Source organism: Chelmon rostratus, chromosome 23 (genome assembly GCF_017976325.1).
Source record: "Chelmon rostratus isolate fCheRos1 chromosome 23, fCheRos1.pri, whole genome shotgun sequence".
Lineage (NCBI taxonomy): Eukaryota > Metazoa > Chordata > Actinopteri > Chaetodontiformes > Chaetodontidae > Chelmon > Chelmon rostratus.
Window position 1 is genome coordinate 7,071,243 of NC_055680.1, and position 26,167 is coordinate 7,097,409.

Sequence of the window (26,167 nt, forward strand, 5' to 3'; positions counted from 1 at the left end):
TGCCTTAATCATGGGTGAGGTCACATGGGGCATGCTGTGTTTGGCAGGTGGTCTCTATGTCAGCGGTACACACAGACCATGTGATTATGATAAGGCACGCTGTAAAATAAACTGATACACTCAATATTGCACAAAGAGAAACCCTGCATATGCATCCTGAGGTTTGAGATTGGTTCTGAATAGTATTCCTTTACGTACTGTAACATGACTGATGAGGCTTGATTTCAACACTCAGCTTATTAGTTTTGCTGCTTTTCTTCTACTTCCCCTTCTGCAGCCTTGCTGTGAACACCAACCCGACCACACCCACTGCACTCTCCACTGTTACATAATTAATAGAACTGCTTGAATAATTTAACCTGGATTTCCTGAAGTTTTGTTGTCATTGCTTTGTGTCCAGGCAACCAGAGCAAACTCCAGGAAGTCACTGCCAGCTAGCTGTTTCTACTCTTTATGCTAAGCTAACTGGCTGCTTTGAGCATAACACTTGAACACTGATGATGGCAAAAGCAGCTCAGTAGGAAGTGTAGTTCTCTGTCGGATTGCCCCTGGAAGTGATACAGAGTTCATTGCTATTGCGAGCACGGCCTATCATTACCTTAACTTCCTGTCTCTGGCAGCTCTCCTTCCCTCCTCACCAGAAACTGATGGTTTTCTGTTAATTAATGAAAAGTGCTCAGCCTCATAGAGCCCAAGTGCTGAGCCGTGTGTTTCTGTGATGACAGACATGTTTCACCAACTGGGGGCAGTAATCAATGCACAGAGGAAATGTTCCGGGGGGAAAACGGGGGATTGATTTTTTTTTTTTTTTCACCCCCAAACCCTGGCTGCTTTCATTTTGATGCTTGTGCAGTTTTCCAGCCTCAGTTTCCACATCTCGGTTTGCATTTCTGCGTATATATTAGCCCGTCTGTCAGAGTGAGAGATTGACAAATGCTGACGATAATATATCACCTACGGATCTCTTTGTGTAGGTAGCTTTGTGCTGGATCCGTTTATCCGCTGTCATCACCCAGAGGTTGACTGACAGCGTCTGACAAAATGTTGAGTTACATCCAGGCTCCAGCTCAGTCCTGGTGTTGATGACAGCGTTTTGGCCACGTTGCGCTTTTCTCGATAGTTTTTTAGCCAAATGGAGCTCTGTAGCAATCGGTGATTTTGTTTAGTCAGAAGTGTGGCCAACACCTACAGCTAATGAATCATTAACAGGAAAGGTAAACAACAAAAACACCCGAGAACTTTTCACATTAAAACTTAATTATTAATCACACATTGTTCTGTTCAGTACCTTATGAAAGGATGCTTCAGCCCCTCGAGGAATGGCTTAACAAACAAGCTAAAGAAGTTCCAGTTTTAATGAAAAAAGTTATTATAAGTGGGTTTATGGCTAATTTTATTACGGAAATAATCCTCCTGATCATTCCTTGAGTATTTTTGTTTAATGTGTATCCTGTTAGCTCCTCAGATGGTCATATTCTCCCACAAACCATCATTCCTTGGTACTGCAGCTAAGTACTTTGTGGGTATCTCTCTCTGGGTGAACATAGTGGGCTATTTCTTCTACACTGCGGTTGGCAACAGGATGGAGGCTGGTAATGGACCTGGACCTTGATAAGATCTGATGCTTTTCCTTGGTCTGTTGAAGCATGGACTTAAATCCTGATTTCAGACTGCTGTGTACTATCTGACACTTTATAAGAGCAAAATACAGATGTCGTGATTTTTGTATACACACGCAGATTACACTGCAGGAACCAGAGAGAAAGCAGGATGTCGTTTAATCTAACCGTGCACGTGTGGACTTATTTTAACACCCACCCTTCCCTGTCTCTTCTTTGTCCTTCTTACCCTAGCGGCAGTGCTGAAGTATGAGAACAACGTGATGAACATCCGGCAGTTCAACTGCTCACCTCATCCTTACTGGCTGCCCAACTTCATGGACGTTTTCACCTGGTCCCTGCCCTTTGTCGGGGAGAAGGGTGAGCACGCGCACACGCCTACATTCTCAGCATGCTTGTGATGTTACGTACATGAAATGAGAACATGGGGTACAAAGCGTTTGCACCAAACGTTTGCACCAGTGAGTTGCAATGAACATTCAGTCTCCTGAGTCATTAATGAAAATGGCCCAGCCTCGAGAAATATAGACACTCAGCGCAGTGTGGTCAATTACAGTTCATAAATATAATACTTACTGCTCATGATTTATTAGCCAGAAAGCTGCTCGCGTACTAAATTAGTTAGACATTCTAGTTAAAAGGGTCTGTATACTGTAAATCAGCAATAAGTACCAGTCTGTGCAACATGAGCAGAGGTTTGCCTTCTCTCACCTCCCAGAAGATTGTTCCAGGCATTTGGTTTTGTTGTGTTTAGACTGCCCTGCTGTCATATCTGTGTCAGTAAATCACACATAGCTACGACTGACCCACTTGCTCCAGGAAGCCCATTTTGGGTGTGACCCTTTAGCACAGGGTCATTCCTAGCAGTGTTACAAGGTCACTGGTAGACTCACTGCTCACTGGGTGTGTGTGGAGGGCTCACTCGGGTGAATCCATCTAACGCCGCATGACTTTTTGTCCCCAGACACACTTCCCAGGTTAAATACATACACAAGAACACTTCTCCTTGATTGTATGTTCAAACACACATGTCATGTTGTATATGTAATAATAATAATAGTATATTTTACTTGTTTCGTCACAGTGACTGAGATGCTGGTAAATGTACTGAGCATCTGCTCCAACGATGAGCTGACGACTGACGAGGAGCTGGACGGTAAGCTTTGGCAGATAGTGTCGCAGTTTGTCGTGGCTCCACTAGAGGGAGTCCTCTGCCAGTAGGAGCACCAGAGACACACTCACTCAAAATGTCAAACACGCACACACACACATTCCTTGTGTTTTTGGTCATACCATGGCTGCTCTGCCCTGTTTTCACTGGATTCAGTTTGAATATCGTCAAGAGGGAGACAATCCAGACACTGTTGGCACTATTGACCGAATCAATGAATCATTGTTGTGTTGTCTTCGGCAGCTTGAAAATACTTCCTTAAGATACCCAGGGTATCAGCAAATCCTTAGAAAGGCTGGAAAAGTCTAAAAGCATAAAAAATTGAGGCCCTGAAATTGTTAAAATGCCATGTATACAGCTGTTGGAGGTGTTTTGTGCTAATAGACGCCCTGTAGTGCACCTCCTCTGGGGTTCGAACAGCACAGTTCATCGTGCAGTATTCATGCTCTTTACCGGCAAGTTGGAGTCATCTGTTTGATCCCAGGTCACGGCTTATCTAGAGTGAGATGACCAATTTCCCCTCTGCCTGCCCCACCTCTTACTGCCAAACAGGAAATGATCTCACCAGTCCCCCCACCTCCTCCCTCCTCCATGGGTGGAGTGTCAGGATTTCAACAACATTTTAGGCATTTTAAAGCATAAAAATCATACTCGATTGAAATTAAGTTCAGATGATTGGGTAATCACTAATCAGATATTATATTACAGCTTTATATTGATTTGATTATGGTGGCACAGCTCATACACTATCCAGTCGCACAAATAATTAGCCATCCTTTAACATCTCATCATTCTCCACCAACTCATTCACTCCGCTTTATTTTAACATTTCCTTTCCCTCACTTTCACTTTTCTGTCACTTTTGCAGCCATTTCCACTCCCATATATTTGGTTAATTGTCACCATGTTGACATTAGGATTGTGCTTTCTTTGTCTTTCTCACTCATGATCTCCTTTTCTGTGCCTTTATAATCTCTGATAATCCTTTTGTTGCTCCAGTTATGTTGATATTTCAGACCCTCACTACTTTTTCACATATTTCTTTTGCATTCTCCTCTCTCTCTCTCTCATGCTGTGATGTTGTCACTGCCTCGGTTTACCTCATCTAATTTCTCTTTTCTATGTTTTCCAGAGTTTTGTGTTCAAGGCATCGCTTTTCTTTACACTTGTCGTGCTTTCTTGCCTCTTATTTCGCCGTCCGCCTCCTCTTTCATTCTACAGCCATCCACTGATCTCTCTGTCCTTTCTCTTGTCTTCTCTTCTGGGGGTGTTTCATGAGAAGGACAGCTAATATATCCCCCCAAAAAAGGTACAAACATGAGCCACAATGGTGTTTGCAGAGGTAGATAGACCTTTGGCCAGTGCTTGCTCTCTGCATTTCAGAAACCTGTCACTAACGCCTCTGTTTAAAGCACCTTCTAACGCTACTACTGAGTCTTTCTGTTGATGTTGTTTTAATTGTTTTCCACGCAACAGTTACACTAACATGCTCCTGCTTCAGCTGAGGCCAAATCTGACAGCTGAACGAGACACTTTTAAAGGTGATTCTCATTCGGCAAATCAGTGCATTTGCTGCACACATTAAAAGAAAGCAGGGCTACTACATCAAGCCTGCGGAGAAGCATATTTTAAAGTAATAGTGGTTTGTTCAACCATGGATGAGAGGAAGAGTCTTAAACTAGACATCAGGCTGTCAGCTCTTTCCTTTCCCCAGCCTTTCGCCACACATCAGCTCCATTTCCACCCTTCATACTCATGCATTTTCCGAGCTGGCTCCCTTGAGCCTTGAAACTGTTATTCTGCAGAACGGTCCCCTTAAACAAAGTTTTGTTTTCCAGTCCAGGAGAAACCCCGTTTGAGTCTCCACAACCAAAACACGGCATAGGAAAATTCATATAGAGTGCGCTCATCGAACGTGCTGAAAAGACATGTTTGGACAGGGACTAGGCCGTTAACACATGATGTAACAGGGTTTCAGATGTTTGAGTAGTACCTGGGAAGAATGGTATGTAGCAGTTAAAGGGACTTCAAGTGAAGACTGCTGTACAGAGAGGCAGCATGAACGCACTGAATGCTGAGAATATGGATGTATTCAAACTGTTTCGTATGATCTGAGGTGTGGGCTTCAGTAACCACATTGTGTTTGCATTGTGTTCATCTGATGCACTTCTTGGTAAAACTAATAGACCAAAAGGCTCACTCCATCTAGTTTTAGGAGACTTCAAGAATAGATCCATTTAGAGACTGAAACAAACACGCAGAACACAGACGGTGTCTAGACTGCACGTCCACAGCACATGGTATGCACGACTCGCCGTTTGTATGACACCGTCTGACCTCTGACCCCTCCAGGTGCCACAGCTTCTGCCCGTAAGGAGGTCATCCGCAACAAGATCCGCGCCATTGGCAAGATGGCCAGGGTATTTTCTGTGCTCAGGTGAGCCAACGTGAAAGAACTCCCCTGTGTTCCGTATGTTCTAACATTGTCTGCTTTGGTACTGCTCCATTAGAGGAGATGGAACTGACTATTTAAAGCTGCACTACTCGATATTTTTAGGTGAACAGGTCAAATGACTGTGTGAAAGGTGTCATTTGTAGTGACAGACCTGGCTCACACATATGCAACATCAGCATAAAAGCCAAAAACTACACCCAATAAACAGTTATATTGAAATAGGCAATATGCTGCTACAGTCTGAAATTGTAAATTAGCAATTCAGCCGCTTCTCTTTTAAAGGAGAGCAGAGACAAAGAGTTCAGTCTGTGCCGTCACGGATGCCCTACCGACAGTTGAAAGGAGCCTCTCAACAGAGCGGCTTGTTATGGGTAGTGTGACGAGGGCCCGTAGGAGATGATTCATTTAGGGAAGTATGTCCCTGGGGCATGCGTCAAGCACCTGAACAAGTGGTGGAAAAGCCCTGTCTGCTGTACAAACCCTTCATGTTCTGTATCTTCCACAGCCGTGGAAAAGTGTGTTCTGGCGGGCTGTGTTAAAGCCTTGGCACCAAAGGTGACCGAGGCAACAATCACAAACCCTTAAGACCAGTGTTGTCTCCTCCTCCTGCTCCTCATGATGTCCACTGGCCAAAAAAAACACTACTGTACACTGAAATTGAGTGCAAGCTTATATTATCTGGCATTATTTTGTGGGAATTAGCAGTTACGTCTGAGGTGTTAGACTATCTTAAACACTTGTTTGTGATCGTTTTGCAATAAAGTAAGCTTCAAGGAAGTGATTCCGAGTAAATAATGTGTGTAAACCTGTGTTTCAGAGAGGAGAGTGAGAGCGTGCTGACGCTGAAGGGACTGACCCCGACAGGCATGCTACCAAGCGGAGTGCTGTCCGGTGGCAAGGAAAAGCTGCAGAATGGTAAGACTGTCACCAAGTACCCCGAGACCCCCAGCTCTGGCCCCCAGAACGGACTCCCGCACACACATAAATTCCCCTTACGCGGCAATGCCCCGAATAAAGTGCTAGCTCAGTGTTTAGGGGATACTGTATACACAGACTCCTTCCCTTTTCCCTCCGTGATGCTCCTGGAATTTCAAAGCGCTGCCTCAAAGTAACACTGTAAGTGTAGTTAAATGCTTCTGGCGGCTTCAGTCAGCATCCTTTCTGTACTGTATGTTAAACAACTACTAAGCAGTAACAGCTGCTCTTTTTTTTTCAACTTACATAAAGTTCAATGTTGTGATTTTTCCTGGATTACGTCCTATGAAATATCAAGTTATATTTCCTGCAGACAGAGCCCCCTCCTCCCAAACAAGGCCAGATGCATTCAGCAGATTTTCTTTGCCCCCTTGTCTTCTCTAATGTGTCTCCCTCCTGATGTCTTGCATTAATACCCTGTCTTCCCGTCCCCGTCTCTCTCTGTATTCCACTGGTTTTATCTCAAATATTACCTGTATCTTTTTCTTTCTCCTTTCTCCCTAGAAACTGCAGGTATAATCGGTTGTGCAAGTATTCTGTTGTGTTTTATTTCTTTCTTTTTTCGTTTTTGTGAGACAAGTTTAGAGTGCAGTTCACCCTCTTATGTTGAATTCCAAACACTCCCTAAATGAGTTTGACAAGCTGCTGCGGCGGGGAAATAGAGGCTTTCTGGCAACGCCTTTACAAACACTTCAAATTAACTTGGACTCCTGACAGAAATGGTCACTTTATTGTCCATTCGAGTGCTAGTCGCGGATCTCAGCAGTGCTCCGTCAGGACAGAGACGGGACTCTCTGTGATTCAAAGGATGAATTGGAATTGACACAACCAACTGTGAATGAAAGGGGGGCAGTCGCTGTCTGCCTTTTCATTCACAAAATAAAGCAGAAATCCAGACAACTTCCCTCTCCTCTCACAGGTTCTCACACAACATCAGCTAGCACCTTCATCAAGCCGTAGCTTTCACGTTAAAAAGCAAAATCTCTTATCTTTATAAGAATAGGTGTGTCTATCAAAGTTTGAGCATGTTACACTATGTGTTAGAGCAGGGTGTACTCTAGCATACTCAAGAATCACGAATCATATCCATATTTTCTGTTACGCAGCGATATATATTGACCTGAAGTGTGCTAATATTAGCCACTAGAAGCTGCTGGTCATACCAGACCAAGAAAGGCTGAAGCAGCAAGAGTGTGTGTTATTCCTCATGAATTCAGCTTCTCTGTTCTATCATTTAGAGCGTGTTATTTTTTTATTTCAGTTGCATAGTTTTCACTTTAAAGGACGACAGCGCTCAGTTTAAGCTTCGACGTATGGATTTTCCAAATCATGTGACGCAACATTGGTCCAGCTGCACACGATGCACAAAAAAGTAAGACAAAGATGAGGACAAAGTTGGCAATTCCGCGTATCTCAATTAAGGAAGGTGGGATTATGTTCTCAGCGGTGCTTTTCCATTCTTTTATCGGGAGTGCATTGAATCATAAGCAAATAAAAACGAGTCACAGACACAAACACCATCGACCGTATTCAGCTCTTAGCCCATTAACTGTATCCCTGCAGTGTTTGTGTGCATGAAAACACGAGAATTGTGTTTCTGCTGACGACCTGCGTAACAGTGGCGGTCCCAAGGATGACCACTGCACACGGAAGTGAAGGAGTATTTGTTTTGAAGCAGCTGACACTAAAGAGAACCCCAGTGAAGGTAGAGTGATGTTCAGAGATTCCTGCTGCAACATCGGTAGAATCACATTGCTCCCCTCCTTCAGGCAGACGCCAGTGTGCTTCTACTGTAATGTTGACTCCATCAGCCATTCTGTTTACAGTGCGTTGCTCTCGTGCCTTTCTGTCAGTTTTTTCTTATCCTCATGACAGTGTGTCCTGTAGTCTCCCGCACTGTGTAGCTGTCACTTTGCCGTCACCTCCTGCCTCATCCCTGTCTTTGTGTAAAGCTGATTTACACAGTTGTACTGTATGTTAATTTATGATCTCGAGGATGACCGTATAAAAACAAATTGGTAAGTGGTTGATGTGCCGAAGGTTTATCCCCCCCCCCCCCACACACACTTCACGAAAGTAAGCCAGCACTTTTGATATGTCATATCAAAAGATGCTAATCCTGCAGTTCCAGATGCTGCTTCATGTTGCACACAACACAACAGTAACGCTGCTCCATGTGCATCGATTTTACATTAACGACTCAGCCATAAAACCCACAATCACACATCTTCAACTTTTATCCCTGTTTTCCATTGTCTCCCTCCTCCGCGTGCGCTCTTATCTGCCGTATAGTAAAGAACTAATATGTTTCCAGCTTCATCGTCTTGTATCTGCTATCAGTGTGCGTCCCGGCAGTATTCATTTGTTGTCTATCACGGCATTGATTCCTTTGTCAGACTTCTTCAGAGTTACCTCAAAGATGCAGTCCTCTCCATGAGGTCGACCGCTGCCACAAACATGCGTCACCTTCCCTTTTACAGATCTGGAACTCATCAGAAAGCTAAGGCTCATCCCTCTCCTCTTCCTCCTCCTCCTCTCCCCTCTTTGCTAACATCCATGTGTCCTGTGTCATAAAATGTGGAGATGACGTTAACCTTTGTTGTCGGCATTGGCTGCCTTTGCTGCTCATTGACTTGTTCCTGGGACAAAATGAACTCCTCTGCTCACTTCTCTCATTCGTTTTGCAACCCCCCTCTTCTTCTCTTCAGCTACTATTGAAGCTATTGAGGCTGACGAAGGTAAATGGGTCTGGCTGCCCTCTTCTGTTGCTTTTCATGGCAATAGACAGGGGGCTCCGCTGGGTTTTCATCCATCTCGCTGGTGCTTGAATAGAGTGTGTTGGGTGTTTGGGCTAACAAAATGTGGCATAGAATTAACAGAGACAAAATAAGTAAGTAATTGGGAAATCCTGTGGTCACACGTTTTAAAGGGGAATGGATTTCATAGCACAGATTTCAAAATCACAGATCAGACTGTGATTTTGAGTGAGTGCAAAGCAAATACTGCACTAGTTATTTTATAATCCTGCGCCTATATTTTAGCTAGTCTAGCCCAAACAGCTTATAATGATAATACCATTTTATATGGTAAATGTCAGTGTTTATGTCATCTTTCATGGATAATCATCGGAATAACCAGGTTCTGGATTGAGATTGCACTTCAGGAGATGCACATTCACACTCACATACTGTGGGAGGTGTAGATATATGGCCGTCTTCAGGTCATCTGGCAGCTGTGCTGAGCTTTTACCAGATCCCAGAGCCACCGGCTGGACCAGCATAATGTATCCTGCAGAGTAGAGCTAAACCACTGAATTGGCCTGACCCATATACTGACATTAGTTTATTGTAGATCCGTTTGTTTCGGACAATAAGTAAGAAGAAAAAACTTACAGGAATGCCTAAATGTGTTTGAGGTCATTTGATCTGGTTTTCACTGAAACCTGTTGTCCTGTAGAATGTAGATTCAGAATAAATCAGCAGATTTGCTTAAAATAAGTCACAGAGACAGTTCAACAGTATGGCACTAAAGTTTACACACTTTATAATTTCACTGAGGTTTATCTCTGACTTTAGCCATAGTGTGCCCCCTGCTCTGCCCTCACACAACACAGTGAAGTCTTGCTATGAAAGCTCATAACGGTATTTCCCCTTTGAAACTACTGAAGCAGTTGTGCATTGTTGTTGCTGTTGTATTAATATAATAATACTCCAGTTTTCTGTAGAGTTGAATCTGAATTAGAGGAGACAAACGCTCCACAGGAGGCTTCGAAATCCAAATTGGATTCCCCCTAAAAATCACCTTTATTGACTTCGCCTTTGGCGCAAGAACAACCTCAACTGCGAGCTAAATAGTAGTTTGCCAGCTGCTATTTACGTTGGAATTGTCCAGTATTTCCTCTTTAGCCCCGTAGAGGACAGTCCATTGTAGTGTCGAGACACTTCTCTGCTTTCTCTCCATGTGGATCCTCTGTGGCCCTGCTGTGTCGTGTTCTTTCCTGTGAGCTGCTAATAACCTGTGTCTGACCTGTGCTATGCAGCAACACAACTACGCTACCCATCACGCCCCTCTCCACGCTCCCAAAATTGCCCTCTAAAATGATACCCCCCCCCCCCCCCACTCATTCTAGTAAAGGGTCATCTTCTTTGCAATCATAGTATTTATCACCATTAAGACCCCCGGCCTTTATGAAAGGTGGAAGTAACAACATTTGACGCTTTTTGTAGTTTAAAAATGGGCTGAAATGAAACTCGATCAAGCTGAATATTGGAATGATTAAGCTGCGGGATAAATGTCACATTGAACTGAATGAAACAGCGTTGACTTGACAAATGTGATCAGCCTGATTTTATTCATTTCAGTGGTATTTTAAGAAACCAAGCTGTTGTTTTTTCTCCCAGTTCCATTATTCAGTTCATTTGAATTTGATCCGGTTTTCACTGAACCCCAGTCTGAATCCTTTTGTGACCTCCACCCCTCATAACCTCCAGTGAACCCTTAATTGCTGCATGCTCCAAGCAGACTTAACAAGTCGTTAGCACCCCAAGTACCTCTGTAGTGTCTCTGTACGTGAGCTCAGTCTCAACGTGGTTCTATTTTGTGGAAGTGAATGTCTCAGTGGGCTCCACTCCAGTGTTTTGTTTTTGTTTTTTTATCTCCCCTCGTTCTTTTTTTTGTCTCTTTGATCATTCTCCTTCTTCCCTTTCGTCGTTTTTTTAATCTGTGGCGTGAAGGGGCGATCTGGATGTTTGGGGTCCTCAGGTGTTTTGGAATGTGCCAGAGTCAAGATATTCTTTATTATTAGCCATATTTTGAACTCATGCCGTTATAGAGCACAAGCAGCTTTTAAGATTTACAAAATAGCAGCACAGCGTGGCCATTAGATGGCCCAGTATTTTAGATGTCTTTCTTCGCAGTCACTGATTAAAGCATGGATTGATGGCACAGTGAAAACCTGTCGACCCTGATGCCAGGAGAACCCTCTATAGATCTAGAAGGATTGTTTAATCCTTTTGTCTGTGCAGTTATATAATTTTGCAACTTCTGATAAATGTGTTGTCATTTCATAAAAATGAGTTATATCCTTCTTATAGTAATTGTTCATCTGTCACATTCAATATGCAAATAACGCTGCACAATATATGCTGTTGTTATTAAAATCTTAACATTTAAACTGCTGCATCAGCGGTTGAAGAGTTAGTTCAGCCTTATGAATAGCACTGATTCCTGTTGCATCATACTTAGAGTTCTTATGTTCAGTTGGAGGAATAGATCGACGTTTTGGGAAATGCGCTTATTCGCTTCCCTGCATGGATTTAGATGAGAAGATTGATGCCGGGAAATAGTCCCACATTTAATCCCACATCGTATCACAACGTGTGGTTTTAAATTGTGTTTTTTTGTACAAATTGAGCATAATTTAACATGTTAGCTTCAATGTGCTTGCAGGCATATTATGTTACCTTCAGACAGAGCCATGTTAGCCGTCTCCATTATTGGAGCAAACCGATCTTTTCATCCACCTCTGTGTAAGAAAGAGAATAAGCGTGTTATCCAGAATGTGACTCTCTTCCTTTAAAGCAGCGTCTTTAGGGATCTACATCATGCAGTTATGGTTAGCGTTAACGGCCCCTGCAGCGGCTCATTCTTCATGGATGGCTTGCAGTTGAATTAGCCGGCAGCTCCTCAGATGCAGTTTTTATGTTGTCATTTTCTCAGTCAAACAGGTTTTTTTTTGTCACAACAATTCCATGAACCAAGACCAAACCAAAGATAAGCCGAATCTGGTGATGTGTGGGTGAATGTGAGCAAGTGTGACCCCCCCTCCCCCCTCATTCTTTTAATCATTTAACTTCTCCCCTCTAAAACGGCTCCTGATTTCTCCCTGTTTTTTCCCCCCTTCTTCTTGCGTCTCAACAGCCATCAAAGGCTTCTCGCCCCAGCACAAGATCACCAGCTTCGAGGAGGCGAAGGGCCTGGACCGCATCAACGAGAGGATGCCGCCGCGGCGAGACGCCCTGCCCTCCGACGCCAGCCTCAACTCCCTCAACAAAGCCCTGTCCTCGGAGACCAACGGCACAGACGCCAAGGGGAGCACCAGCAGCGGCGGCAACATCCAGTGAAGGCCAGCAGCAGGCGCCACCTTGGCCGACGGGGCCGCCCCGCCCTCAGCCTCATCACGGCCCGCCACCGCAGAAAAGGGGCAAAGGGTGAAAGAGTGGAAAGGAGGGGGAGTGTTAAGAGAGCGTAGGGGGGAGGCATCTTTCCGCTAGTCTGGATATGCCTTCAAAATATTAGCTCATAGTCAAATCTGCTAAGTTATTGCCGGTTCACATTTCTTAACAGTCGGGCCTTCAATGTGCTCGATTCTCCACCACACAGCAGTATGTCAGAGAGAGGGGTGGGGGGAGGGGGGTAGAGAGAGATCAACGGTGATTTATTTTCTTTTTTCCTTGAAAGACCCTTGCTCATTTACACCGAAATGGAAAGTCGTGTAACTTCTTACTAACTATTGTACGTTTACAAAAATACAGCACTAAAAAGGACAGAACATGAGATGATGTTTTTAACATGTGAGGGTGTACAAACTAAATAAGGACTATTTATTGATGACTTTTTTTTGCTACTCTTATAAAATAGCTCTGAAATTAATTAGGCAGTCTTAAAAAGAATGTTGCAATGTTGTCGAAATGCCAAATAATGGAACGTTTTATGGTTTTGTACATATTATGCTTACCTCAGGTTCTTTTGGTGTGTGCTTTGACCTGATTTTTCTGTATAATGGCTAAATAACTCGGTAATGAATACCTATTTTCTTGAGTTTCATAACTGGAATTTACATATACCTATCTATCATTTGCAAATATGTTTATTTTTTGTCTCTTTCGGAAGGGAAGGGGGGGTAGATTTATTGTGGCTTGCTGGAATTGAGTGTTAATTTTTCTCTTTTTAAGTATTGCGAACAAAGTAAAAATAGAGAACCTATATTGTGTAAAAAAAAAGAATACAATAAACTTAAAGTGTCTGCCTATGCATGTTTTATAAAAATCAAACAAAGGAAATAGAAAATCTGAATACCTTGGCTGTGGAGGCCTGTTTTGAAATATATTGCGCTTTAGTGAACATATACTGGATATACCTGCATACTTTCAATTAACACCATGATGCTCTATGCCTTCAACTTCTTTTGTAATTGAAGCATTTAATTATCTAAGATGGATGAGAAATCATATTTTTAACCTGCGCTTGTAAGTGCACACAGTCCAATTAAGCATGTTTGATGATTCTTGTGAGGTGTGTGGTTACATGTGTAACTCAAAAATGCATGATTAGCTGTTTGTGTCATATAACAGGTAAATCGGTTTTTGTTCTGTTTTGTAAATGTGCCACAGAAAGTGTAATTTGATTATTATTACTATTATTATTTGGAACTCTGCTTTGTATATCAGTTACAGGTTTGATACTGCTCAATACTTTAAGATGAAACAAAAAAAATACTTTGATCTTTTTTAAGAACTGCTTAAGTGCCCAAGTAATTCACTACACGACATGAAGCCTTGCTTTTGTAATTTAACTTCAAAACTGTTGGCAGATGAGGCATGCACTTGCAACTATGAGAAGTATTTTATATAACTGTTCAATAAAAATGTGCATGAATTTCAACTTGACATGAACCCGCTTCTCCTGTATGTGTGTGTGTGTGTGTGTGCGTGTGTGTATGCGTGACTTAGGATGTCCCACAGTCCTCCGTCAATGAATATGCAACCATGTAAAATAAAATCAAATGCATACTACACACACTCCTTCGGCCGTTTTTTTGCATCGCGAGTGAACAGAGCTGTGTTACAGAGCTACGTGATGGTCTGTGTTTTCCATCACGGTCACAGGAAATGCACTCGCCGTCACCCGAGATTCAAACCAGCAGGGAAATCAGAGACACTAACAATAGAGACACAATATTTCATTCACACCTCAGAGTTCAGGAGGTCAAAGCAGAGACAGGAGAGCGCTTAAGGAGGCCTTTCTTCACTGCACACACCCTCCCACACCGTGCACCACCGTGCCTCTGTGCATTACTCACAGTGTTGTGCTTGTGTCAGACTCAACCGAGGATTTTGGCATCGACTATTGTCGAAGGGAAATTGCTCCTTGGCAATTCTGCAGCAAAGGTGTTTCCTCTTGGTGGACCTCGGTGACTTCTTTGATTAAACTGCGAAGGCAAAGCCAAGATTGCGCAACCATACCTGTGTAAATAAGAGCCAAAGATCTGCAGGGTGCCCCCCTTTACAAAAAGATGAAATGAGAATTAGATTGTAGAGGACAGATTTTTTTCAGATTTCAGTTTACCGTTTTAACTCCAGATCAATTAACTTTGAGATCAATTTATTACTTTTTTACGTGTTGGTTTCTTTTCTGAAAGAGCCGCAGCCTCCCAAAAAGAATCCAACCTACTTGTCCACATGAATAAAATACTGCGTAGTCTAACTCTACAGTTTACAGAGGCAGCCTGCATTTTCTTGTCCCTGTGCGTGTCTGTCCTCTGGTCTCTTCAGTCGAAATCAAGCACAATGCTCAAACGAAAGGAAGTAAACTCTGGCATCCTGTTTTGTTTTCGGGAGGGCCAAAAAGCAGGAGCTTGATTTTCGGAGCCCCGGAGGGATGGTGTGGGCTCCGAGCGCTGCGTCAGAGAGAATGAAATGAAACCGTTCGATTAGCAGCGGACAGCTGATGTTCAGCAGGAGAAACCCTGTCCCCAGCGTCGTGTCCACCGAGTTCAGAAGCTGTGTGGCATCTCATGACAACATATTAATCCTGATTCATTCGTGGAAACTGTCTTAAGTAGCCTCGACAATCTGCACGGTGACCCATCTGAGGTCAACTCCCTGTTTTCTGGAGGCTGTTACATAAACAGCGAAGAATAGGAAACATCACTGGTGTTTGGGCTGCTTCCCTTGGGCTCTCAAATCTTGGCTCTTTGTCATCTTTTCCAGTAATTATCTACCAAAACAAACTTCAGTGTTGTGGGTTTTTTTTCTTTTTTATTGATACATGCATGTGACAGTTGGTGTGGATCTGAAATGAGTCGCATGTGATGCAAGTGCTTCCTGTTTTTCTGTGGATGAGGCCTTAGAATCAGTGATCATTTTGTTTATCTTGTCATATAATTACTTACATACAGTTCTTGGAGATTGTTCTCGTAAAACTTGGTTGACATCCTTTGTCCAAGTGATCACATATGAAAGTGTTGCTGCACCATCTAGGCAGGTGGGTGAGTGGGTCTACACCCAGCTGGTCAAGTGGTGTCAGAGCAGGAAAAAATAAGTGATGGGAGTTGACAATGCATTCATACACAAAACTGAGATTAGCGCTAAATGGACATAGGTTTGCAGCCGCTGTCTGCCTCGCGCTGGTCTCCGCAGCCACCCACTTTACGTCAGGAAGGGAAGCCAGTGTATTTCCTCCCCTTCTTTATCTAAAGGAAGTGCCAAAATAAGCATCAGCAGCGGAGCGCCCGAGCTCGGACACCTTTTCCACTGGCCACTCGGTTTGAGTCTGAGGAAGAAGACGGAGGGGTTCACGGCCGCAGAATCAACATGAAGACTGTCAGGGTTCTTGTCCTCCTTCTGCTTGCATCTGTCCATGTCTTCACACCAGGTGGGGGAAACCATTCAAGCTGTTTTTGACTGGGATACATGCTGTTAGATGTGATGAAATCAGAGCTGAGGGCCCTTTAAAGTCTTCAGTTCTCCTTTACTAACATCACTTTTATCCTTGTTTTTGTGCATTGTTAGTGCAGAAATGGATAGAAAAATGGGCTAAACCGATTTACTCTAACATCATCTAGTGTCAAGGTTAATCAAGGTTATAGGACAAAAAAAATAATTATTGTTGTGAGCAAATGCATCTTTTTCCTGATGTTCTGATTGATCAGGTCATGTTTTTTCCTCGTGTAATTTAGTTTTGTTTTGGTATGTGCAGAGATAAAGATCACAGCGTTGTTCAAACGACACTCACACTTTGAACGTTACCTCAGAGACATCCACTCAAAGAGTGTATTTCCGTTAATTCAGGCTGAGATAAGCTCTGTGTGTGTGTGTGTGTGTGTGTGTATGCCTGCATCACTGTATCCATGTATGTAAGCATGTGTGCAGGGCTTCAGCTGTCCTCCACTTTCATTGCATTCATTTTTTTGTAGTTTTAAAAGTCATAAAAAAGATCTTTTATCTTTTGTCTGTAGAATTTTTTAATTTTTTAAATCATGAGGGTAAGATATTAAGCATAAATAGAAGCTCAGGAATGAAAAAACCCAAGTCCCAAAGTGACAAACGAGTGTCTGCTGGTTGAAAGGAAAAAGAGGGTGGCACTTGATTTGTTTGTTTTCCTTGCGCAGAGCCAAAATAACATTTAACTGCTCTGCAGTGGGCAGATAGGTGATCTAACAGCAGATAGCCAGTGGGAACCAAACTGCTCCCCCTCTCACAGAGACAACAGATCATTGTCATGAGACCGAAACGTCTCAGCTGGCACCAAATCTACTTCCAGCGTTTAGCAGTAAACATCTGGAGGAAACACCCTCGCCCTGGCTACAGCCGGGGGCGTTTTTACTAGACTTTTATGAGCTTCTTTTTCCACAACAAGAAAGATCAGTCACGAAAACAGTGACTTGAAACTTGTTGCGGGACTTGACTGACTTGAGACTTACCTCAGAGTGAAAACATTCACGTCTCAAGTATTGAAGACGTGTGTAAGACAAAGACTACCAGGCCTTGCAGAGTCTCACTTTATTGAGTAGTTTATTATTAGAGTGATAAAGAGAGATAAAGAATTGGACTAAGCTACATAAACACACTATAAATGTGTCATTTTAATGGTAAATTTGAAAGATTTGACTAATCCTTAAGTAACCCCACAGCAGGTTGTAGTGCTACAGCAGCAAAGGATGTGATAGAACCATCAGTAAGAAAAAAAAAAACAAGATATGCTACAAAAACATAAAGGCAACTGATATTGCACAGTTTAGTGTACACTGATACTTGACTCGAAATTGTCTCAAAGGACTCAAGACATGACGTCAGGCTTTACTCAAAGGACTCAAAGGAGAATTTTAATTGACATCTGCACCGAAATACTTGAGACTTGACTTGCGCTTGTATCAAATGACTTACAGGACCTGAGACTTGAAGTCCTCAAGACTTGGCTTGAAGGCTTCTCTCGAGTTAATTATAGGACTTGTGCCTTGACGTGTCACATGAACCAAAATACTTGAGGCTTGACTTGGACTTGTCTCCAATGACTTAAAAGATTTGAGACCTGAGGTTTGACCTGGACTCTGGAATGATTCAAAGGAATCAGGACTTGAGAAGTGCTTCAAAATACCTCAGATTCACTTGGACTTGGACTTGATTTACACAATACTTGAGTCTTCACCTGCTCTGAAATACACAAAACCTGACTTGGCCTTGTTTTGCATGACTTGAAGGACTTGACTCGTCTCAAATAACTTGGATTTGCTTCAAATGACTTCAAATACTTGAGACTCGCCTTGGGCCCCCAGAGTCTTTAAAACAGCTCTGGCCAAGACAGCTGCCTGCTCGTGCTGGTGGGACTCATGAAGCCAGACGTGGCTGCGTGTGGTCTTTGCTGAAGCGGCTGCTGCGGTGTGAAACATGTTGACCGGCATCACAGCTGATGGCAGTGAAGACAGGAAGCTTGGCCGCGCAGGTCAGGAGACAACAATGGCGTGTCTGGGGCAGGATGCAGCTTCACGCCGCTGCAGCGCCTCGAGCAGAGGATATCCACCTCAACGCGAGGCGACCCCCAGCACCATCTCCACTCCTCGTCCCCAGTCTGACACTTGGGGCGGGGGGCACACCTTTTTCTCAGACCCTGGGCTTTCAAGCCGTGCCAAACAGGAATTATGCAAATGTTCAACTGTGAACCTAAAATAGAGAGTCTGTCTGAGGAAATGTTTCACATTGACAAAGTGGATCTGGTGTTTTCATGAAGGAAGCATTCTGAATTCCTCGACAGCACCGTCGTATAGTTTTATATATCACATGGCAAGCTCAGACAGAGGATGTAAAGAACAATGGCCAGGGTTGGGGGTGACGCTGGAGCTTCAGTGCTGCTTATACATGACTGAAATTAGTCTAAAGCAACAGACTGACTCTTCAGCAATCAATAAAGATTCATGAAGGGGCTCAGAAATATTTTTAGCACCACTCTGTGTATGAATGTGTTCCTCTTTTACATTTCATCAGATGAGTCACATGAAACAGGTAACTACAACCACCGACAACGTCATCCAAAGCAAAATGCATGTATGTGTGAGATTCTTGGACGTGCAAAGTCAGGTGACCCTCGTCGTTTGTCGTCAACGGTCAGGTGACCTTCGTCGTCCTGGCAGCAGTGATAAACAGGTGGTTCAGAAAACACAATGGCACTTCAGGAAACATTTTCTGAAACATTCATAACAGAGCTGGGTGAGATGGTGTGTCAACACATGCTAACACATGCTAACACTTGCCCAGAGCATCATCAGTTGGTAGACGGTGAAACAACCAATCACAGCGGGGCAAACAAACTCTGAATTGACTTGGGTTCTGTCCAATCACAAACCAGAAGTGTTTTCCCACCCTTTCCGGCAAGTGTTCTCCGAGATGTTGTTTTTCTTCGTGAGGTTTTTGTTGTCTTCTGTGAATTTTTTCTGTCTTGTGTGAAACGTCATTGTGTTTTCTGAAATGTTGTTGTAATTTAAACCCTCAGGGCCACAATCGCGCCTAAAATTGACACTCAAAAAGCTTCATGAAGACAGCGTTAAAAGACATGCAAAAAGCAAAACATATTGTGATAACATGTGAAATGACTTAGGACTATTCTACTAGGACCTATACTCTCATCTAACTCTCTGCTGAAAAGCATAATTTAAGTGTATTTCCCTCATCTTCTCTTTCCTTGTTGAGCCCAGACTCCTCTGATACTATTACAGTGACAGTTAGGAGTTCCAGGTTTATTTTTGTGCTGATCTTATGCAGCTATTTTTATGTCACGTCGCTCTATTTTGTATATCAACAGTACCCGCAGCACCAACAACACCTAGAGCAGCCCTGACTGCAGCACCAGCACCAGCCCAAACACCGGACCCAAATGCAGAACCAGCGGTCTCGAGGGTGACCCCAAAGGCGGCAACAGACGGAACCACAGCAGCAGCCACAAATCCAGCAGCACCAACAGCAGCACCAACGGCAGCACCAACAGCAGCACCAACAGCAACCCATGTAGCTCCAACAGCTCCTAATAATATCAGCAAAACTCCAGAGAATGGTTAGTGTGAGGAAGTGGAGTGGACTGAAGATCGATTCGTAGATAAATAGATACTTACAGTGCTTCTTACTCAGGGCCTTATTTTGTCTCCAAGCTGCAATCGACCTATCAGGCCATTTTCCTGAAAAAAAAGGTCTTTAATTGCCATTTCTGTTTCCTAGGAAAGACTGAGCCTCCAGCCCCGACAACTGTGAAAGCAGGCCACACGAATGTGATCCCTTCATCTCCAGCTGTTGCCCAAAAAGGCCATGAAAGTTAGATTTTCCTTTGAATTTATTTGACATTTTATATACACAGCTGGGTTTACACACATGCAGGGGTACACAGATGGTGAAATGAGCACTTAAATGAACTCTATGTGTATCCAAAAACGGTGGTTTTGATGATGTGTTGGTTGCAGAGTGAAGCATGCCAAAATTGGGTCCAAGATTTTTTTAACATCAAAATTCTTTTATCTTTTTTCTATTAGCTTTGCATCCGATAAATGCCACTTCGCACCCAAGATCTTTTCGCCCTTCCAGCCCAGGAAACCACTCTAGGACAAAGCCCGAAATAAGTAAGACAAAAGGTAGGAAGAGATTTGTGAAATCAGATCATTGCCGTTTGTAGAATTTAACATATCATGAGTGATACAGGCATCAGAGTAAGGTGTGACCATGCAGGATGTGACATTTTCCAAATGATAATGTGTTTAAAACTGTATTTCAAATTGTTTGAAATTTGTCAGGACCGGACGACAGCACTGAAAAACCAAACACAGGCAAAGGTATGCACCAAACACAATATCACGACCGCCTCAAAGTCATGTCAAGTGATTAAAAACGTTTTTTCTAGGAGGTTGCATGTAAGAAGCAGCATTTAAAATTGAACTCAAATGAATACGCTGATCTTTATTTTCTCCAGGCACAACTGCTCCTGCCCCAGGTACAGAACACACACTGCACTTCTTCATGTTCTGTCTTGTAACAAGAATGTAACGCCAACATAGTGGAACATATGATCATGGAGCAGACGCTCTCTTTAGCCGATACACGGTGGATACTTAGAGCTGGTATCCTCTAGTTCTGACTAATGAAACTTTAATACATTTGTCTGTGTGGATAGCAGCTGGATAGTAAAACCCTAAAACCAGCAGATGTACGATCTTTGTAGACTTCTTTTGTTGCAGTTGTTAAAATGTTGATTGAATTGTGTGGCTTTATTTAAGTAAGTAATGAATTCATTTCAATGTGATAGTAACACTTTCAGGAACACCAAAAAATCTGAATGAGAAGGCTAACGAGAAAGGTGCTGGTAAGTTATGCTGTATTTCCGTACTGTATGTGGCTATTCTGCATGTGAAGCCATGAAGGAAAAATGAATGAAACTCAAATTATAGATAGTTTTCAAGCTCACTGTTCAGTAGAGCAGGACCCTAATCAAAACACTGTCGCTTTAAAAGGTTCTCAGACCGGCAGTAACGAGAAAGAACCCCCCAAATCAGGTACTGTACTCAACTTTACTGCTGTCCCACCCTACAAACCCTGCCAGAAATACTCCTGAGTGATTTCATAAAAATCAGACCAGTTATGCAGCAGTTTCAGCCTCTTAAGACAGACCCACTGAAGGCAGCAATTCGCCCCCATTCCTTTTCTTTAGGACACGAGCAAATCGCTTCACAAGGCATTGTGGGATTCCATGCAAGCAACATGATAAACTTAATTTACACAAAGTTGAACAATTTAAGTTGTATGCAAATAATGAATAATAAATAATAATCTGAAACATGGACGGATAACAAAGCCCGCCATTAAAATGGTAATTCAGTGTTAACTCTGAGGTGCTGAAACTGTTCTGTCACTGATCTGCCGTTCGGTTCCACATTAAACTGTCAGAGTCAGATTAAATTGGTGTGGATGACTGTTTCCTTCCATCTTACCCTCAGACAAAAGGCTGTGGTGGATTCTGTTGCCTGCCCTCCTGGCTGCAGCTGCTGCTGCCATTGTCCTCAAATTCAAATGCAAGAAGATCCACGATCACACAGGTACATATACAAGTACAATACACTAATAAATATCATACAGTGCAACTCTGAAACAGCATATTGCTTGATTTTCATATATGGATGCCTGCACTGGACATATTGAAGGTGTAGTTATTCATACATCACTTAAATGAAAAGATGCATATTTTTGATATTGAATGAGATCTAACTGTAAACGTCTTCTCCGGCCTTCTGTTCAACAGAAACCATCGATACTGGAACTGAGAAGTAAGTTTGAACTTTGCAGTTGCAGACTGTCTTTGGATTGTGTGCGAACCACTAAAACATTCATCCCCGTCTCCTCTCTCACTCTCTCCCAGCGCATCTTTCCAGAGCAGGCCCGAAAGCACCAAAGATGGCGTCATGCTCCTCGGAGTGAAGTCGTCAGGTGGAGAAGAAAATGGTGAGCTGCCTTCCGTCTATTTCCTTAGAGAGTTCCTTCCATGTTCCTTCTGTTTGTGCACTCTTCCAGCAGCTTGGTGAAGCTGTTTTGCCAGACACAGACTTGCAATTATTCCAGGGAAGTTACAGGCTTTTAATATCTCATTGTACTGTACGGGCTTTTGGGGCTTTGCTGGGCAACAGAAGGTGTTTCCTGTGATTTCGTGCCCCCGCCCTCGAACAAGCAGCAGGCCTTGAAAGATAGGGACTTCCTAACATAAACACAGATTATTTTGGACAGGAGCTATTGTGCAGCCAGTAAATGTCAGTGTGGTCCAGACTCTGTAGGCATGTGCATGTTTGTTGGTGGGGTGAATGCATGTGCACATCCACGGGTGCGCATGTGTCATATGTGGTACACAGGCTCGGTACCGCTTCACCCCACCCATGAAAAAAAAATACAAATCTGGGCACTGCATGTCCTGCCTTCCTTCCCCAATACAATCACGCCTAGATGACTTGGCTGCCAGCTTCAGAGGGAAATGGAGTCATGCCTTAGGAATTTTGCTGAGGAAGAAGCTGTTTATGTTGTTACAGTTTACTGGATTTCTTTGGATTGTAGCTTTATCTGACTGCAAAACCTGTCACTCAAACACACCACACTCCAGACAGACCAAACCTTAGAGTCCCACACTCATGAAGCAAAAGCTTCCAAACAAAAACTGCTTTTTTACTGACTTAATAACCATAAAAAGCCCATAAAAATGACTCCTGACAGCCATGAATTCAATGTGTTTAAGTGATTTTATACATTTATAAGCAGGTTGGCTTCAGGGAAGTGTACAGCTGGTTTCAGGTGTCTCTTTGGAGAACAAGTGGGAAAATTCAGCACCACAGTCCTAACCCTGGTCACGTTCTATCCTGTGCTGAACATAGTCGGTGCAGCACTGCCGTCTAGTGTTGTCTCAAAAAAGAGGGAACGAATGATGAAATTCGATGACAAACTTTACAGGCGGAACAGAGGTCAGATTTTTTTCTTCACACAGATGTGTTTTTATCCGAGTGTGATTTCATCATCTCCTTCTGTTGTTCTGCACGTTTCAGCTGCTGCCAGATAAAAGAAAAAAAAACAGAAGAAGGGCAGCGACATCAAGATCGGCCAGCGGATGAGTCACACCTGTCGCCCACACACTGATGGTCTGGAGGAGCTGTTTGTGAATTTTGTGAAACATTTTAGGAAGCAGAAAAGTGTTTTTTTTTCTCTCTCTCGTATGATTCTATATGCTGAAAGTGGTTTTATAAAGCAGGGTTTGTGACTGTGATCATAAATCTCAGAGAAAGTGAACTTAATGCAGCGAATCTCTTTGAACTGAGGCTAAATACTGCCAGCAGATAAATCGCTGCCTGTGGAATATAGTAAATGAAAGCTTCATCTATGCACCCTTTATTTCAGGATACTGTTGACCATGATAAACCTAAGAACAGCTGCATAGCTCATTTCTGCCTACATGCTGGGCCACAAAACACTTTTTCTGTACTGTGCACTGACCTCAGATCCACCACGTATTGATGTAATAAATCATTATTCATTTAGTAGTTTTATAATTATCCTTTGGGTGTGAACTATTTGTAGATTATGTTGTTTTGTGTGTGTGTGTGTGTGTGTGTGTGTGTGTGTGTTTGTGTGATTCGGTGTCACCGAAAGATGGCATAAGAACAGGCTCCATTGAGGTGTAATCCATTTGTACCGTTTATGTGTCTACAAACATTTTTTAAGCCAGCGCTCTTTCTTTTGCACCACAGTACTGTACGTTCACCAGCAACTTTGTGTGCTCACGTAACTAAACTCAAAGTCATATGGACGATTTGCATGAATGCTGTAAGTCAATTCAATCCCAATGCAGAGGGTTGTATTTAAAGACACTGGAACTGCTTTATAGCTGGAATTTGTTGTTCTCAATTTCCCTAATAAATCACATGAAAATGGTTTAGGCTGTGCACATGCTTTTCTATGTATTGCCTGTAAATGAGGTGTGACACACAGCATGTAGCCTGGATTACCAACAGTGCCAGTTCAGTGATGCACCACTAGAGGGAGCACACAGTCAACACAAAGGCTGCACACCCCAGTTCATAAGCTGGTGTTTATTGCAGAGAGGCTTCATGAGGTTGTTGACAGAGGAGTGAGATCTAGACAGCCGGTGTCAAAATCTCACCCTGTCTCCCTGCTTGATCCTCATGACATAGCATTCATGCAGAGCTGGATAACCAGCAGCACCAGATCTTTACACGACTTTTTTCAAACAGCTGATTGAGTTTCATAGTGTAAATTTAAATGATGTTTTGCCATTTTGTGGCCCTGACCTCCATTTTGAATCGATTCGCACACAGGGTTGTAGGGGCTGGCTCGATCCGTGGCCTTTGTAAGCTGAGACCGGGTAACAGCTTCGGCTGTGGGCACATTTCCCTCAAAGAGACAGCGAGCAGATTGGCTGAGGGCCCATCACACACCACTATAATGCAATGCCAGCTGTGGCATGGGCCGAGTTACATTCAAGAGGTCGTGCCAGGCTCCTTCAGTTTCACTCTGCTACTTGGTCTCCCTCTTTAGGCCAGATATCTGCTCATCTCTGACCGTACAAAAATCAATAGAATTGTTGCCCTTACAATTCATGTCAAAAGAGTGCCTTTTTCTGTTGCTACAAAACTGAATGTTGCTGAATATTGCTTTTGTAAGGCTGCAGCCTCATTGGTTGAAAACTACTGTTTGCTGCATACTTCAGAGAGCTAATGCAGGTCACCTCCACATATCAGATCTCTGAATCTGCAATGTTCGCAGCACAATGGAAACTGCTCCCTCAGGAGTGTGTTTCTCTGGAGAAAAACATTCAACAACAACAAACAACAAAACATTCACAAGCAACACAATAAAGGGCCCGAACGGAAGCTAAAAATTATTAGCTTTGGTGTTGCCACTGCACATTTCCTGTTTTTAACGTTTGTTAGACAAGAAGATTATAAATGTGGTGTCACTGCTCGGAAAATGTCTCTCACTGGAGCCTTGCGCTCGTCAAATGGAGTCCATTGGCTTCAGTGAGTTTTGGACAATTCTACTGCCTCAAGTTGCTCACTTGTGCCAAGACTACACTGCTTTCTCAGCTACCAGCAGAGGTGGAAGAAGGATTCAGATCTTTTACTTGAGTAAAAGCGGTTACAAGTTAAAGTCCTGCATTCAGAATGTTGCTTAAGTAAAAGTACTGGCACCAGAATATACTTGAAGCACCAAAAGTACAAGTACTCATCATGCAGAATGGCCCATTTCACAATCATATGTATCATACTACTAGATTTTAAGTAGTGATGATACATTATTGTGTCCAGCTGGTAAAGATAGGGCAAAATTTAATTACTTTAAATGCTGCTGGGTAGCCTAACCTTTAAAAATACATCACAATCTATTAGTTAATTTAGATTTTCTATCAATAATCTAAATGTGCAGAGTAACTACTGACTCAAACTATCAAATAAACATGTTGGAGTAAAAAGTGGCATAAAGTGGAAATACTCAAGTAAAGCACAAGTACCTCAAAACTGTATTCAATTACATTTCACCTCTGGCTTTTTCACTTCTTCAGCTTCTTTAGTTAAGACATGTCAGCGGTGTGCAAGGCTCTGCACAAGGAATACTCCCGCACATGCAACCAGTTATCTGCAGCGGAGATAGAGAAATGCAACTCAGCAAAGAGGCTCCTGTTGTTAAATTTCATGGGGGAGGAAGGAGGGTGCGACCAGAGGCACGTTTCACTGAGCGGAGAGTGGTGCCAGCCTGGCATACCAGGGGTCTTGATGGGGGATAACAGAAGGCTCATGTGAACTGTGATGGATTAGTAACCTGAAACACAACACGTTTTATCTTTTGCCTCATTCAGGGAAAGAGGAGGTGACACATGGAACAAATTCAACAGCAGATTCTGCTTGACTCGCCGTACCAACGGGAGTGAAGGTCAAAAGTAAAGGTGCTTCATGCTACTACCCTGGTCTCTGCTCTTTGACTCTATCTAGTGTTGTCATTGCAAAAGAGAAAGTTGCATTGTTATTCACAAATTAAACACAACTGAGAGTCTTTATCATGCTCTGGTCAGAATGTAGAGGCATGGGAAACTAACCATAAGCACTGACAACAACAAATGGCTTGATCTTTCACAGACCTGACAGTTGCT

The 26,167-nt window shown here is 43.0% G+C and overlaps 2 protein-coding genes across 3 annotated transcripts in view; both read left to right on the forward strand.

Annotated features, from left to right (window-relative positions):
• Positions 1-13,882, forward strand: part of LOC121626233 (serine/threonine-protein phosphatase 2B catalytic subunit alpha isoform) — a 62,661-nt gene extending 48,779 nt beyond the window's left edge. The window contains exons 9-13 of the mRNA XM_041964594.1: positions 1,854-1,979; positions 2,704-2,775; positions 5,143-5,227; positions 6,063-6,160; positions 12,140-13,882. Of these exons, the coding sequence (XP_041820528.1) occupies positions 1,854-1,979; positions 2,704-2,775; positions 5,143-5,227; positions 6,063-6,160; positions 12,140-12,342 (584 nt within the window). The 3' untranslated portion in view covers positions 12,343-13,882. The remainder of the gene's footprint in view (positions 1-1,853; positions 1,980-2,703; positions 2,776-5,142; positions 5,228-6,062; positions 6,161-12,139) is intronic.
• Positions 13,883-15,653: 1,771 nt separating this feature from the next.
• Positions 15,654-23,934, forward strand: LOC121626886 (proteoglycan 4-like). 2 transcript variants are annotated; one of them, XM_041965618.1, is made up of 12 exons: positions 15,654-15,874; positions 19,295-19,543; positions 19,705-19,797; positions 20,013-20,111; positions 20,271-20,309; positions 20,447-20,467; positions 20,792-20,836; positions 20,985-21,026; positions 21,468-21,566; positions 21,770-21,794; positions 21,887-21,969; positions 23,052-23,934. In XM_041965618.1, exons 1-12 carry the CDS (start codon positions 15,814-15,816, stop codon positions 23,063-23,065), a joined length of 870 nt encoding a protein of 289 aa, XP_041821552.1. In that variant the 5' UTR covers positions 15,654-15,813; the 3' UTR covers positions 23,066-23,934. The 2 variants fall into 2 exon arrangements, with proteins under 2 accessions (XP_041821552.1, XP_041821551.1); XM_041965617.1 differs by having other exon boundaries at positions 15,668-15,874; positions 20,780-20,836.
• The last annotated feature ends 2,233 nt before the right edge of the window (positions 23,935-26,167 follow it).

What these genes read in the sequence shown, in the direction of transcription:
- LOC121626886 (XM_041965617.1), top strand. Translation starts at nt 15,814, where the DNA reads ATGAAGACTGTCAGGGTTCTTGTCCTCCTTCTGCTTGCATCTGTCCAT. An exon ending in CACAACTGCTCCTGCCCCAG is followed by an intron (nt 20,468 to 20,779) that starts GTACAGAACACA and finishes TCAATGTGATAG; the next exon opens with TAACACTTTCAGGAACACCA. An exon ending in ATCGATACTGGAACTGAGAA is followed by an intron (nt 21,795 to 21,886) that starts GTAAGTTTGAAC and finishes ACTCTCTCCCAG; the next exon opens with CGCATCTTTCCAGAGCAGGC.